Source organism: Macaca thibetana, chromosome 1, assembly GCF_024542745.1.
Source record: "Macaca thibetana thibetana isolate TM-01 chromosome 1, ASM2454274v1, whole genome shotgun sequence".
Classification (NCBI taxonomy): Eukaryota; Metazoa; Chordata; class Mammalia; order Primates; family Cercopithecidae; genus Macaca; species Macaca thibetana.
In genome coordinates this window covers 92,618,621-92,635,453 of record NC_065578.1, presented here as the reverse complement: position 1 = coordinate 92,635,453, position 16,833 = coordinate 92,618,621, and the positions used below count along the sequence as shown (strand labels likewise).

The 16,833-nt window shown below is 37.1% G+C and overlaps 1 protein-coding gene across 6 annotated transcripts in view; it reads right to left on the bottom strand.

Annotated features, from left to right (window-relative positions):
* CCDC18 (coiled-coil domain containing 18) overlaps positions 1 to 16,833 on the bottom strand; it is a 113,705-nt gene that overhangs the window by 42,335 nt on the left and 54,537 nt on the right. For all 6 annotated transcript variants that reach the window (XM_050807024.1, XM_050807014.1, XM_050806994.1 and 3 more), the window contains 5 exons: positions 14,801 to 14,943; positions 12,744 to 12,907; positions 12,320 to 12,533; positions 6,006 to 6,105; positions 5,332 to 5,448 (listed from right to left, as the gene is read on the bottom strand). In XM_050807024.1, the coding sequence (XP_050662981.1) occupies positions 5,332 to 5,448; positions 6,006 to 6,105; positions 12,320 to 12,533; positions 12,744 to 12,907; positions 14,801 to 14,943 (738 nt within the window). The remainder of the gene's footprint in view (positions 1 to 5,331; positions 5,449 to 6,005; positions 6,106 to 12,319; positions 12,534 to 12,743; positions 12,908 to 14,800; positions 14,944 to 16,833) is intronic.

Sequence of the window (16,833 nt, the reverse complement as noted above, 5' to 3'; positions counted from 1 at the left end):
AACTCCATCCCCCCAAAAAATATTTTTTTTAATTAGCCAGGTGTGGTTGCATGCACCTGTAATCTTAGCTACTCACAAGGAGGAAGTGGGAGGATTCTTTGAGCCCAGGTGGTAAATGCGACACTGAGCTATGATTGTGCCACTGCACTCCACCTCTGGGTAACAGAGACCCCATGTTAGTTAATTAGACAGATAGATAAAGATAGATAGATAGATAGACAGACAGACTAGACAGTGAGAGGAGGAAAAATGGAATAAAAAGGAATAAACAAAGCTTATGGGATCTTTGGGACAACATCAAAAAAGCAAATATTTGAATTATTGGAGTTAAAGAGGGAACTGAGAAAGACAAAGGGGTAGAAAGTTTTTATAAGGAAACAACAGAAAAATTTCCAAACCTGAGGAAAGGTATAAATATGCAGGTATAAAGAGGTCAAAGATCGCTAATCAGATTCAACCCAAATAATAACACCCTAAGACATATTATAATGAAACTCTCAAAGATCAAAGACAAAGACAGGATCCTGAAAGCAGTGAGAGAAAAGAAGCAAATAATATATAAGGAAGATCCAATATGCCTGGTAGCAGACTCCTCGGCAGAAATCTTACAGACCAGGAGGGAGTAAGATGACATACTCAGTGTTGAACAAAAAAAACCCTGCCAATCATGAATACTGTGCCAAGCAGAGTTATCCTTCAGAAATGAAGAAGAGACACTTTCCTAAACAAAAGCTGAGGAAATTTATCACTACTAGACCTGTCCTACAAGAAATGCTAAAGGGAATACTTCAAACTTAAGAAAAACAGCCACTAATGTGACTGTTATACCAACACTGAAATCATGGTGTGTAAACCACTTATATCTTTAGTAAGAAGACTAAAAGGCAAAATTATTAAAAATAATTACAACAATTTATTCAGAGATAGACAATATAAAAATTTAATTGGAACACCCAAAATTCAAAATGTGAAGGAGAAGGAGATTAAATTACACAGGTTTTTAATTTTTTTGTTGTTTTTGCTACTATCACAGTTAAGTTGATACCAGTTTTTGATAACTTGTTATAACAATAGGATGTTTTATATAAGTCTCACCACAAAGCAAAAACCTGTGAGAGATACACTAAAAATAAACAGCAACCAATTAATCATACTACCAGAAAAAAATCATTTAACCACAATGAAAGACAGTAAATGGGAAAGAAAGGGAGGAGTTGCAAAACAACTAAAAAACAAGTAACAGAAAGGCACAGATCCTTACCTATCAATAATAACATTGAATGCAACTGGACTAAATTTCCATTTAAAACACATAGAGTGGGTGAACGGATTAAAAAAGAAATCCAACTATATGCTTCCTAAAAGAAATTCATAAGACACACATAGACTGAAAGTAAAAGAATGTAAAAAGATATTCCATTTAAATGGAAATCAAAAAAGAGCAGAAATAGCTATACTTAGACAAAACAGACCACAGATCAAAGACAGTAAAAAGAGACAAGGCCAGTATAAAATAATAAATGTGTCACGTTAGCAAGAGGATATAAAAATTATAAATATCGGCCGGGCGCCGAGATCGGGCCACTGCACTCCAGCCTGGGCCACACAGCGAGACTCCATCTCAAAAAAATAAATAAAATAAATAAATATAAATATCTATGCACCCAGGCATATAAAGCTCCCGAGTATATAAAGCAAACATTAATAGATCTAAAGGGACAAATAGGTGGTTGCAATAAAACAATAGACAGGGACTTCAATACCCCACTCTCAGTAATGGACAGATTGTCCAGATTGAAAAAATCAACAAAGAAACATCAGAGTTCAACTACAAACTAGGCCAAAGAGGCATTTTGTAACTGACATTTACAGAACATTTCATCCACTGTTGCTGAATACATATTCTTTCTTTTCTCTCTTTTCTTTTCTTTTTTTTTGTGACAGGGTTGCCCAGGCTGGAGTGCAGTGGCACAATCATAGCTCACTGCAGCCTCAACCTCCTGTAGTCCCAAGTAGCTGGGACTACAAGTGCACATCATCGTACCTAGCTAATTTTTTTCACTTTTTGTAGAGACAGGGTCCCACTATGTTGCCCAGGCTCACATTCTTATCTGCACATGGAATATTACCCAGAATACATAAATAGGTTAGGCCACAAAATAAGTCTCATCAAATTTTAAAAGGTAGAAATCCTATCAAGTATATTATCTAACCACTATGGAATAAAAATAGAAATCAATAAGAAGAAGAACTTCAGAAATTATACAAATACATAAAATGTAAACAACATGCTCCTGAATGAACAAAGGGTGAGTGAAGAAATTTTTTAAAAAATGTTAGTGTCTTGAAACAAATAAAAATGGATATACCAAACCTATGGGCTACTGTGAATGCAGTACAAAGAGGAAAGTTTATAGCAATAACTGCTTACATCAAAAAAAAAAAAATACAAAAATTTCAAACAAACAATGCACCTAAAGGTGCATATTAAAATTAAGAGCATTATTGAAAATATTATTGGACATATTACTGAAAATGATGCTTTTAGAATTGCATTGAGAATATATTCGATAGGATTTCTACCTTTAAAATTTTGATGAGACTTATTTTGTGGCCTAACATATTATATATTTTGGATAATACATAATACATTTATGTATTCTGGATAATTCCATGTGCTGATAAGAATGTGAGCCTGAGCAACAGAGGGGCAACATAGCCTGTCTCTACAAAAGGTAAGTTCAAGTTGGTCTTGAACTGCCTTTTCCACACTGGAATAGCAACAGCCAAACCCAATATTATTAGGAGGAAAGCAATAATAAAGATCAGAGCAAAAATAAATGAAATTGAGACTACAAAACAATACAGAGGATAAATGAAACAAAGAGTTGATTTCTTGAAAAGATAAACAAAATTAACGAACACCTTTAGATGACTAAGAAGAGAGAGAATCCAAATAAAATGAGATGAAAAAGGAAACATTACAACTCATACCACAGAAATACAAAGGATCACTACAGACTATTATGAACAACTACACACCAACAAATTGGAAAACCTAGAAGAAATGGATAAATTCCTGGGCCCACACAAGCTACTGAGACTGAACCATGAAGAAACAGAAAACTTGAATAGAACAATAATAAGCAATGAGATAAAAGCAGTAATAAAAAGTCACCCATCAGAGAAAAGCCCAGGACCTGATAGATTCACTGCTGAATTCTACCAAACATTTAAAGAAAAACTAACCAATTCTACTCAAACTATTTCAAAAAACTGAAGAAGAGGGAACACTTATTTTTTTTTTTTTGAGACAGGTTTTCACTCTGTCGCCCAGGCTGGGGTACAGTTGAGCACTCATGGCTCAATGCAGACTCTACTTCCCAGGCTCAAGCAATCCTTCCACTTCAGCCTCTTGAGTAGCTGGGACTACAGGCACATGCCATCACACTTGGCTAATTTTTGTATTTTCTGTAGAGATGGGGTCTCACCAGGTTGTCTAGGCTGGTCTTGAACTGAGCTCAGGCAATCTGCCCACCTTGACCTCCCAAAGTGCTGGGATTACAGGCACGCACCACCGTGCCTGGCCCACTTCTAAACTCATTCTACAAGGCCAGCATTACGCTGATACCAAAACCAGACAAGGACATAACAGAAACAGAAAACAACAGGCCAATATCGCTGATGAACACAGATGCAGAATCCACAACAAAATACCATCAAACTGAATTCAAAAACATTTTTAAAAGATCGTTCACCATAACCAAGTGGAATTCATCCCAGGAATGCCAAGACGGTTCAACATACACAAATCATTAAACATGATATATTATATCAACAGAATCAAGGACAAAAACCATATAATAATTTCATATTAAAATTAAAAACATTATTGAAAAGCATCAGATAAAATTCAACATATTTTCATGATAAAAGCTCTCAACAAATTGGGTATAGAAGGAAAATAACAGGCTGGGCACAGTGGCTCACGCCTGTAATCCCAGCACTTTGGGAGGCCAGGGCGTGTTAAATCATGAGGTCAGGAGTTCAAGACCAGCCTGGCCAAGATGGTGAAACCCCATCTCTACTACAAATACAAAGATTAGCTGAGCGTGGTGGTGGGCACCTGTAATCCCAGCTACTGGGGAGGCTGAGGCAGAGAACTGCTTGAACCCAGGAGGCGGAGGTTGCAGTGAGCTGAGATCAAGCCACTGCACTCCAGCCTGGGTGACAGAGCAAGACTCCGTCTTAAAAAAAAAAAAAAAAAAAAAAAAAAAAAAGAAAGAAAAAAAAGAAGGAAAATAACACAGTAAAGATCATTTACAACAAACCCATAGTTAATATCATAGGACTAGGGAAAAACTGAAAGTCTTTCCACTAAGATATAGAACAAGACAAGTATGCCCACTTTCACCACTATTATTCAGTATAATACTGGGAGTCCTGACTAGAGCAACTAGACAAGAGAAAGAAAGGGCATCCAAATTGGAAAGAGAGAGGTTAAATTATCTTTGTTTGCAGAGGATATAATCTTATATTTGGAAAAACCTGAAAACTCCCCCAAAAAACTATTAGAACTGATAAACAGGGCTGGCATGGTGTCTCATGCCTGTAATCCCAGCACTTTGGGAAGCGAGGGGGGCAAATCGCTTGAGCCCAGGAGTTTGAGACCTACCTAGGCAACATGGCAAAACCCCATTTCTACAAAAAATTAAAAAATTAGCCAAGCATGGTGGTGCACGCCTGTAGTCCCAGCTACTTCGGAGACTGAGGTGGAGGGATCACTTGAGCTTGGGATGTTGAGGCGGCAGTGAGCTATGATCACGACACTGCCCTCCAGCCCAGATGACAGAGTGAGATCTTGTCTCAAAACAGAAACAAAAACAAAAAAAGAACTGATAAATTCAGTCAAGTTGAAAGACACAAAATTAACATACAAAAATCAGTAGCATTTCTGTACACTAAAAGCAATCAATCTGAAAAAGAAATCAAGAAGGCAATCCTATTTAAAGCAGCTACAAAAAATTAAAGTATCTAGGAAGAAATTTAATCAAGAAGTGAAAGATCCACAGAGTGTGGTAGCTCACGCCTGTAATCCCAAAGCTTTGGGGAGACCAAGGCAAGAGGATTGTTTGAGCCCAGGAACTCAAGGCTGCAGTGAGGTATGATCAGATGCACTGCACTCCAGCCTGGGCTACAGAGCGAGACTCCGCCTCAAAACAAACAAACAAACAAACAAACAAAAACACCCACTATGTGAAGGGGTGTTTTCAGTTACAGTTTAAATTTTTAAAAAAATAATTTAAAATATGTAATTTTAAAATAATTTACCTGTTTGTTACATTCTTTAAGTTCCAATTCTGATTTCTCCAGGGTACCTTCTAATTTAATTATTTTTTGTTCCATTTCTCCTCTGTGTTCGCGAATAGTCATATCCAAATGTGTAACCTAAAAAATAACCTTAAATTGTTCAATTTTGTTCTGATACAAAAACTTATATGCTTAGAATAGGCTTTGTAATTGTTTATTGCAAGTATAACAAGTATAAACTCATTTCAAATTATTTTTAAATGGGAAAAATAATCATTGTTTACTAATACTGGTTCATGAGCCTCATATACATTTTTTTTAACAATACACACTGACATTCAATCCATACACATTATAGAAACAATAAAATATAGTTGTGTTCATAAATGACAAATAATTCAGACTTCATTTTATGCTGGATAAAAAGTGCTAAATAATGCCTTCCAAATATTTTTGTTCCTCCAACACTTAGCTGCTTCTGATATAGGGTAATATAAGAGATCAAAAGGTTCAGATACTAAGCTAATCTTCATTTTCAAAATCTACTTGCTAGAAAAATATCAAGATAGAGATTACATATCTCTATGCTATATGCTATAAAAATGCCCATTTTACCAAAAATTGATGACCTCTCAAATCCTGTGGACTGTGTCATAACAGAAAACTTCACTAAAATATAATCAAGAAAAATCAACCTGAGCTGCTCTTTGCTTTAGTTCCCAATTTCTCTCCTTAAGTGCCTGATCCATTTCAAGGAGCTCCTGCTTTTTGTCTTCAATCTCCATCTTGCATTCTCTACAATGTATCAAAGGAAAAAGATCAAAACAGATAGTAGGAATATTATAATTTTAAAAAGTTAGGTCAACCAGGTTACCTCTTCTATAAATTAAAAGCAAAATAATATATGCAATCAAGTCAGATTGAAAGGGTCAAATTAAAGGAATAATAGATAAAGAAAAAGATTGACATCAATACAATTAATTTAATAAAGGGTATTCTAAAAGGGTAAAAGTTAACTCACATTGTGGTATTACAGATAATTTAAGCTAATTGTTAAAGCACTCCCAGGACTCCAAGATTGAACGATAAGAATTTTTAAAAATACATATCCACATTTTTTCATACACAGATCAAGCGAGTGTTTCAAAGTCTTTTACATATAACAGCTGTGACTTTATTACAATTGAATGAGGCATTTAACCATAGTATTTCTCATGAGGATGTTACTCAAAATGATGCCTTACATATAAAAAAACACTTAAATCTAATATTAACGTATTACAAATTCTAAGCCCTCTTAAACCCTAATTTATGTATGACCTTATATTATAAAATGCTTAATACTGACACAATTTTAAGGCTTTTACCAAAGTAAAGCCTGTGATCAGAGAATAATTTGAAACTCTAAGTTCTGATAAGACAAAGGCTGAAAATGTTGATCTTGAAAATCTTCATATGATTTTCCAGTCTGAAACATGAAACAGTACTGATAAGGGTACTAATTTTTAAAAGAAAATTTTGAACTTCTTTAATGAGTTGTTTTTAATATTCTTCTAAAAATCTTAAGAGGTATAACACAAGGCTAAAACTAATATTCTAAAAATAGTATGAAATTAAAGAAAACTCTAATTTCTATGTATGCAAATAGTGGAGCTTCCACGATTCATCTGTTAGCTAGAACTTAATATTTCACTGTTTACTTGTTCCATGTTTTCATTTACTTATTGATTTTGCAAATATTTACTGGATGTTTCCTATATGCCAGGGTTCTAAGTGCTGTGGATTTAATAGTAAAAAAGATAAATGTTTCTGATCTGAGTTTACACTCTAATAGGTCCAGGAGAAAAGACAGACTATAAATACCTAAGTAAGAAAAATATAATATTAAGTGCTATATTAGAGCATTAATTGTGTGATGAAGTAGTGACTGGGTGCTACTTTAGAGTGAGTAGTCAGAGAAGGCTTCTCTCTGAAGTAATGTGAAAGACAACAAGAAGCTGACCATATAACTGTTATCCCAGTAAAAAGAAACAGCTATGGCCAAGATTCCATGGTAGAAGCAAATTTGGTAAGTGTAAAGTATGAGAAAAATGTCAGGAGCAAGGAGAGTTGTATGAAATGAGGCCAGAGAAGTAGACAGGAACCAGACCACATAGGGCTTTGTACTCCAAGATAAGGAACTTGGATTTTTTTAACTGTGGTAAAATTCATGTAACATAAAAGTTACCATTTTAACCATTTTAAAGTGCACAGTTCAGAAGCATTAAGTATATTCATAATGTTATGTAACCATCACCACTATCTATGTCCAGTATTTTTCCATTGGTCCCCCACAAAGAACTTCATACTCATTAGCATTTATTTTCCATTCTCCCTTCCCCTAGTCCCTGGCAATCACTAATCTTTCTTTCCCTATGAATTTGCCAATTCTCAATATTTCATATAAATGGAATTATGCATCATGTGTCTGGCTCCTTTCACTTAGCATAATGTTTTCAAAGTTCATGCACTTTGTACCATGTATCAGTATTTTATTCCTTTTTATAACTGAATAATATTCTTTGTATGGATACACTATATGATATGGTTTGGCTGTGTTCCCACCAAATCTCATCTTGAATTCCACATGTTTAGGAGAGACCCAGTGGGAGGTAACTGAATCAGGGGGCAGGTCTTTCTCATGTTATTCTCATGACAGTGAATAAGTCTCATATGATCTGATGGTTTTAAAAATAGGAGGTTCCTTGCACAAGTTCTCTTGTCTGCTACCATGTGAGATGTGCCTTTCACTTCCACCATGATTGTGAGGCCTCCCCAGCCACGTAGAACTGTGATTCCATTAAACCTCTTTCTTTTGTTAATCACCCAGTCTCAGGTATGTCTTTTTCAGCAGCGTGAAAACTCACTAATACAGTAAATTGGTACCAGTAAAGTGGGGCACTACTATAGATATGGAAGTGACTTTGGAACTGGGTAACAGGTAAGGGTTGGAACAATTTGGTGGGCTCAGAATAATACAGGAAAATGTGGGAAAGTTTGGAACTTCCTAGAAACTTGTTCAATGGTTTTGACCAAAATGCTGATAGCAATATGGACAATGAAGTCCAGAATGAGGTGGTCTTGGAGAGAAATAAGGAACTTGTTGAGAACTGGAGCAAAGGTGACTCTTAAGTTTTAGCAAAGAGACTGGTGGCATTTTGCCCCTGCCCTAGAGATTTGTGGAATTTTGAACTTCAGAGAGATGATTTAGGGTATCTGGTGGAAGAAATTTCTAAGCAACAAAGCACCCAAGAGGTCACCTGAGTGTGATAGAAAAGAAAATCCCATTTTCTGAGGAGAAATTCAAGCTGGCTACAGAAATTTGCATAAGTAACAAGGAGACGAATGTTAATCCCCAAGACAATGGGGAAAATGTCTCCAGGGCATGTCAGAGGTCTTTGCAGCAGCCTCTCCCATCACAGGCCTGGAGGCCTAGGAGGAAACAACGGTTTCATGGGTGGGATCCAGGGTCACCATGCTGTGTGCAGCCTAGGGACTTGGTGCCCTGCATCTCAGCCACCCTAGCTGTGGCTGAAAAAGGCCAACATGGAGCACGGGCCGTGGCTTCAGAGGGTGTGAGCCCCATGCCTTGGCAGCTTCTACCCAATGTTGAACCTGTGAGAACACAGAAGTCATGAACTGAGGTTTGGGAACCTCTACCTAGATTTCAGAGGATGTATGGAAAGGCCTGGTTGTCCAGGCAGAAGTTTGCTGCTGAGGCAGGGCCCTCATGGAGAGCCTCTGCTAGAGAAGTGCAGAAGGGAAATGTAGGGTGGGCACCCCCATACAGAGTCCCCCACTGGGGCGCTGCCTGGTGGAGCTGTGAGAAGAGGGAGGGCCACCATCCTCCAGAACCCCAGAATAACAGATGCACTGACAACTTGCACTGTGCGCCTGGAAAGGCCACAGACACTCAATGCCAGTCCATGAAAGCAGCCAGGAGAAAGGCTGTAGCCTACAAAGCTACAGGGGTGGAGCTGCCCAAGACCATGGGAACCTACCTCTTGCATCAGTGTGACCTGGATGTGAGACATGGAGTCAAAAGAGATCATTTTGGAGCTTTAAGATGTGACTGCCCTGCTGAATTTCGGACTAGCATGGGGCCTGTAGCCCCTTTGTTTTGGCCAATTTCTACCATTTGGAATGGGTGTATTTACCCAACGTCTGTGCCCCAACTGTATCTAGGAAGAAAGTAACTTGCTTTTGATTTTACAGGCTCATAGGCAGAAGGGATTTGCCTTGTCTCAGATGAGACTTTGGACTTTTGAGTTAATGCTCAAATGAATTAACACTTTGAGAGACTGTTGGAAAGGCATGATTTGTTTTGAAATGTGAGGACATGAGATTTGGGAGGAGCTGAGGCGGAATGATATAGTTTGGCTGTGTCCCCACCTCAATCTCATCTTGAATTCCCACATGTTGTGGGAGAGACCCAGTGGGAGGTAACTGAATCGTGGGGGCAGGTCTTTCCCATGCTGTTCTCACGAGAGTGAATAAGTCTCACAAGATCTGATGGTTTTATAAAGGGGAGTTTCCCTGCACAAGCTCTCTTCTCTTGTCTGCCACCATATGAGATGTGTCTTTCACCTTCCACCATGATTGTGAGGCCTCCCCAGCCATGTGGAACTGTAAGTCCACTAAACTTTTCTTTTGTAAATTGCCCAGTCTTGGGTATGTCTTTATCAGCAGCATGAAAACGGACTAAGACACTATATTTTGTTTATCCATTTATCTGATGATGAACATTTGGACTGTTTTCACTTTTTGGCTTACTTTGTAAACAATTTTTGCTTAGATACCTGTTTTCAACCCTTTTGAGTACAAAACTAGGAATAGAATTACTGGGTCATGTGGTAACTCTACATTCAACTTACTGAGGAAGGCTAAAGTGTTTTCTATAGTGGCTGCACCATTTTAGATTCCCACCAGCAATGAATGAGGGTTCCATTTTTTTTCCGCACTTGCTAACACTTGTTCTTTTCTATTTTTTGTTTTTTAAAAATGACCATCCTTAGTGGGTATGAAGTGATATATATCAATGTAGTTTTTATTTTCATCTGCGAAGGAGTTTGGATTTTATTCTGAAGGTTTTAGAAAGCCATTAAAAGGTTTGAGTAGTTAAGCAATATGATCTAATTTACTTTTTTTTTTTTTGAGATGGAGTCTCGCTCTGTCACCCAGGCTAGAGTAGATCTTAGCTCAATCTTGGCTCACTGCAACCTCCACCTCCAGGTTCAAGCAATTCTCCTGCCTCAGCCTCCTAAGTAGCTAAGACTACATGCGCCTGACACCACAATTGGCTAATTTTTGTATTTTTAGTAGAGACGGGGCTTCACCATATTGGCCAGGCTGGTTTTGAACTCCTGACCTTGTGATCTGCCTGCCTCGGCCTCCCAAAGTGCTGAGATTACAGGCGTGAGCCACCGTGCCTGGCCTAATTTATGTTTTAAATAATAAACTTAAATCTGTTTTTGGAAAATGGATTGTTGGGAGGGGGTCAAGATTGTAAGCAGACAGCCCAGTTAGGAAGCCACAGCAACAGACCAGGTAAGAGATGATGCTTTGTGCTAAGGATAACAGAAAAGAGGCCAGGAAATCAATGGATTTAATAATATGTTTTGGGGCTGGGTGCAGTGGCTCATGCCTGTAATCCCAGCAGTTTGGGAGGCCCAGGTGGATGGATCACCTGAGGTCAGGAGTTCAAGAACAGTCTGGCTAACACAGCGAAACCCTGCCTCTATCAACAATTCAAAAATTAGCCGAGCGTGGTGGCAGGTGCCTGTAATCCCAGTTACTAGCTGAGGCAGGAGAATTTCTTGAATGGGAGGCGGAGGCTGCAGTGAGCTGAGATCATGCCACTGCACTCCAACCTGGGCAAGACTGTCTGAAAAAAAAAAAGAGTATGTTTTGGAAATAAAGTTGACATGGCTTGCTAATACACTGGATGAAAAAAGGGATAGAAAGAGAGAACAAGAAAAATCTTACATATCTGTAGTTTGAGCAACTGCATGATACTGAGTTAGGGGAAGGGTAGGGTTATGAGGAAATATATGAGTCCTATTTTGGCCAAGTCTGAGATGTCTCTTAAAAATATCCAAATGGAGATAACAACTCAGTAGTTGGATATTGACTCTGGAGTTACAGGAAAAGGTCAATACTGGAGAAACAGGTTTGGAAGTGTCTGACGCATAGTATTTAAAGCTACATGAAATTTACCAAGGATGAGTTTGTGGATACAGAAGAGAAGGAGGCCCTACACTGAATTCTGTGGTACAATATCTAAGTTTCTGGGTTATCTTGTTGCTCTTTATCCTGTTCTTTTATTTCACATTTTACATCCTAATTTGCAATTCTCTTTTCCTTTTCTGAATCTATTTCCCATACTTTGGCTCTAATCTGGCTGTCGGCCTCTACTCACTATATGTGTGTCGGCATAGCAGTTTATGTTATACTGCTAATCTAAGATCCCAGACTTTAGAGTTGGACAGACTTGTGTTTAACTCCCTTCTCTAGACTCTACTACTGGTATGACTTGGGGCATTTTATTTTTCTCAAGGCCTCAGGCTTCTCAACTATTAAAAAGGTGATATATGTTTCTAATAGGTGTGTTGTAAGGAAATGAGTGAGATCATATGTGAAGTCCCTGGTATAGTCCTGTCATAAAATAAGGACTTAATACAAAGAACAATATTATCATTATTAATATCCTCCTGCTGTTAGCCACTGCTATATGCTTGCCCAATCATTTTTTACCACTAGGGCCAGTATAAAATGGTCTAAAGACTGAGGATGAAAGTTTTGGTGGCCAACAACAGCTGAATTAGTTAGATAAGGCATGGGATAGGCTGGCTGGGATGAGCCAAAGTGAGCCAAAGGCAGTTGAGAAATATAGACATCTAGAATGCAACAACACATTTTATTGTATTATCCAAGGACTTATAATTGCGATATCATTTCTTATTTAACTCACCTAAGTTCAGCTGTGAGATCCTTTATAGTAGTGTATTTTTCCTCTAATGATAACTGAGCCTTCTGTAGTACATCTCTCAATTCCTGGAGTTGTCTTAAAGTACTTTTTAATTCTCCATGAGCATTTTGTAGTTCAGTCTCAAGTGCTTCCCGTTTTTGCAAGGCTTCTGTTAGTTCAGTTTCAGTACTGTGCTGTAACTTTTCTAACTCCTTTACTATTAAGAGGAGAGAATAATGTTATAACTATATATAAACCATTTATTATAAACTTTGTATATAATTAAGAATATTCCATTTTATTCATCTGTGAGAAGCAAAATACCACTTATCGTCCCTTCCAGCCCCACCATCTCAAATTCTCACACTATTTCACTTCGTTAAATACAAATACATAGGCAGCTAAACTAATCTAACCACTTGCTTACCAGCATTTGTCTTCTTTTCTAGCTCTGTCTTTGTCTGATCTAAGATCATATCTAATTGAGAGAGGTGCATTGCTTTATTTTCTCCATCTCGTTTGAGGTGCATTATTTCCTTTTCCATTTTAGACAGCTCTTCTTTGTACTGATCCATCTCAAGCTTTACTTGCCTAATTAAAAACAAATAATAAAACAGGTAATTTAGAAACTTAACCAACTAACTTGTCTCTAACTTTAAAAAGCCTGCAAATTATATAAGGACAAATATCAGCAAAATATCTAGTCAGAATTTTAAATCACCTGTTTTTAAAAATTCTCCAACTAAAAACTATCCCTTTACATATTACATACCACTAAATACAACTTTACTACTACCTGGTAATATTTAACAAGCCTAGCATTCTTTTCACTCTAACTACATTTAACTTTAGCTTTGCATGTATTGAAAATATCCAAGGACCTCATTCATCTATAATTTTTGTTATTAGCAACAAAGAAAATAAATAAGTCAAACAATCAAAATTATTCATCATAAAAACCATACTACTCACTGGAGAGCCAAGTCAGTTGTTTTTACTCAGTTTTATTATTAGTTCTATCCTTTTTTTAGCTTTAAAAGGGACTAGAGATTCCTAGACCAGTGCAACTTCCCTGCTTTACAGAGGAGGAAACTGAAGACTAGGTGAGTTGTCTGAGATGTAATACGACTAGCTGTTAATAGTGAAAGTGCCAGGTTTACTAACTTGGTCAGTCCTGAGCTTATTCTAATATGGCAGCTCCTCTACAGACAAATCAACATACTAAGAGCCAGTTTTATGTCCCTTTGTTGGTAATTCTAAAGTGATATTCACTAATTAAACAATTGTTAATGTTACCCTCAATGGTAGGAAGAGTTCATGTTCCTTTGTGTCCACACTGTTTCTGTTGTTTAATCTTTGAAATTTCTAAATTGAGTTTGCGAGTAGGAGCATTTCGCTTCTAAATAAAACTTCAACAAATTTGGATGTGTTCAAGAGTTTTTTAATCGGAAGTCCTTAAGTTTTTTAAACTTAAGGAAAACTATAAAACCCCTGAAACAGTATGCAAAATTATACATGTATAATGTACATGTGTATATCTATGTATAGAAGACAAGCTAAAGTTTTTTACCAGATCCTCAAATATGTCCACAGACCAACTAACTTAAGAACTACTAGATTAGATGAATGCTAATGACATTTTTACATTTCTAAAATCCCAAGTAAACAATTTTTAGCTTGACCAATTAGCTCTAATATTGAAGTAGATATAAAACAGATAATTAGAAAAGCACAAAGGAACCCTGTCAATAGAGGAGAGGGAACCTGGGGACTTGTGGTTTTAGTTCCGGTGCATAAGTTCACTCTTGACTCCTGCTGGTAGAAGGGTGAGCTGATTATATTATAAATTATGTCAATTATCCCAACAAAGTAGATCTGAAGAGGCTGGGTACTGCTTTCAGCTCATGGGTTCCTTTCTTGACCAATTAAATACTGATGCCTGGGACCAGCCTAGCAAAATTAAATCAGAATCTTTAGGTTTTATTTAATCTAAAGGTGGGACCCAGGCATCAGTGTTTTTTTTACAAGCTCTTGAGGTGATTTTAATAATCACTCAAGGCTGAGAACCACTTTTATATTGTCACTTTTCCTCTATATAATTGGATCGCCTGAAAGTTTCCTCTATGTGAGTACATTTACAAGTTTGCCTACAACTTTTAATGTTATTCACAATTAACAGTTGCTGAGTGCCTATGAGGTATAAGGAATTGTGCCAATTGTTGTGTAAGACCCTAAAATAAACCAGATATGATCCTTGTCTTAAGAAACTTATAATATAGTAGGAAGGTTAAAAATATTAAACTATAATACAGAAAAAGGCATAATGAAAGATATGAAGGAAATACAAACAAAATGCAACAGGAACACAGACTATGGAGACATTAATTCCTCAAGCAAATGCTCCACTGAACATTATCTGATTTTGAAACTCAGATACCACTGATATTGAAGTAGGAAGGTAAATAAAACATATTCATATTTTACCTGGCAGTGCTAGTAAGCTCAATCACTTTTTGCCTTTTCAAATCTGCTTCATGTGCAGCTGATTCACATTTCTCCTCCATTTTTCTCAACTTTTCAGCTGAACTTTCCCTTTGTTTTTGAAGTTCTTGTTCCAGTTTTGACACCTTGTAAAGCAGTTTTCAATAAACATTTTAAATTCAGAAGAAAAATACTTTTATAAATATGTAACCTAGCTTATCAGTTTCAAGATGTATCATAAAAATCAACATATAGACCAAGAACTAATGTTTGGAAAATATACAAAGCAAGGCTTACTTTCTAATAATAAAGATACTTCATATACACATATATTACTATTTAGGGAAGTGGCCACATCATAACACTAAAGTGTTATAATAATTGAACAAAGTGATAGCAAATGTTCTCCTTTTCATTGTCCCCATTTGAAATGTCCTTTCTTCTCTTACCAAACTGCTCCTTTCTTTTCTTCACGAATTGGCTCATTCAATAGATTCCTAGATTGCCACATGACCTCAAATGCTAACTTGCATTTGCTCCCATTTTAACTTGAATTTGTTCCTATTCATTTTTCCTCTATTCTACTATAATAAAGGAGATATTCTTCCTCCTATATAAGTCAAAATGCTTCATAGGTGTTCTGGATTCAATTCCTATTAATTTTTTCAGGAACTTCATACTACTATCTCCTCTTTCCAATATCTTCAATCTCTCTACGGTTTTTTTAATAGTAGCATTTAAACATGTTAAAGATTTTCCCACTGTAAAAAGCTTTTCTTCAGACCTTGACCTCCCTCTATCTACCACCCTTTATTTCCTCCCATGTATAGCCCAACTTCTCAAAGTTTTCTGTGTGTTGTATCACTGTCTCACTTCTCATTCATTCTTCAACCCATAGCCAGAGGCCATTCCACAGAAATAGGGATTACAACACCAGTGACTTCCAAGTTGCTAATTTCAATGGACATTTCCCAACCCTCATTTTACTTGACATTGATTCCAGCAGCCCATGACAGCAACATTCATTCCTTCCTTAATGAAATACTTACTTTGGCTTCCATGTATCACATCCCTCAGGGATCTGTCCAAGTCAATCTTCTTGCTTCTCATTCTATATTCTCTCCCTAGGTAATTTCAGTCACTCGATGTCTTCATGAATATTTATATGACTGTGGTCTCAAAGTTAACCTCTCAATTCTGACCTGAATATCCCCCCTGTTCTTCTAAAATCTCTCACTGAAGAACTAAATATAGATTATAAACCATTAATATCTTGCCAGGTGTGGTGGTTCAGGCCTCCAATCCCAGCACTTTGGGAGGCCAAGGAAGGTGGATTACTTAAGCCCAAGAGTTCGAGACCAGCCTGGGCAACATGGTGATACTCTGTCTCTACCAAAACAAAAAAAAAAAAAAGAAAAGAAAAACCACACACACACACACACACACACACACACACACATATATACACACACACACAAAATTAGCTGGGCATGGTGGTAGGACTCGGAAGGCAGAAGTGGGAAAATCACCTGAGCCCAGGGAAATTGAGGCTGCACTGTGCCGTGATCATGTCACTGCACTCCAGCCTGGATGACAAAGTAAGACCCTGTCTCAAACAAAACAAAACAAGAAAACCCCATTAATATCCACCCCTCCACCTCAAGTTCCAAGAAGAAAAGTAAAACAGTACCCAGGTAAAAAGGGAAAGGAACCAAAGAAAATCCACCCACTCAATTCTTAATTAAATAAAGAAATCTAAAGATGCAAAATGGAACCTATGCATAGTGTAATATGGATGAAAGGCAGAAAAGGAACACCTAGTCAAAAATTTACTCCAAATACTGAAGAAATTTTTAGACATAAACTTCTGTAGACCTCAATGAAGCTAATGAGAACACAAAATCTTTTAAAACAAGATCACAAAGAAATAAAATCACCAAATAAAAAATACAAATGAGGCTGGGCACAGTGGCTCACGCCTGTAATCCCAGCACTTTGGGAGGCTGAGGCAGGTGAATCACAAGATCAAGACATCG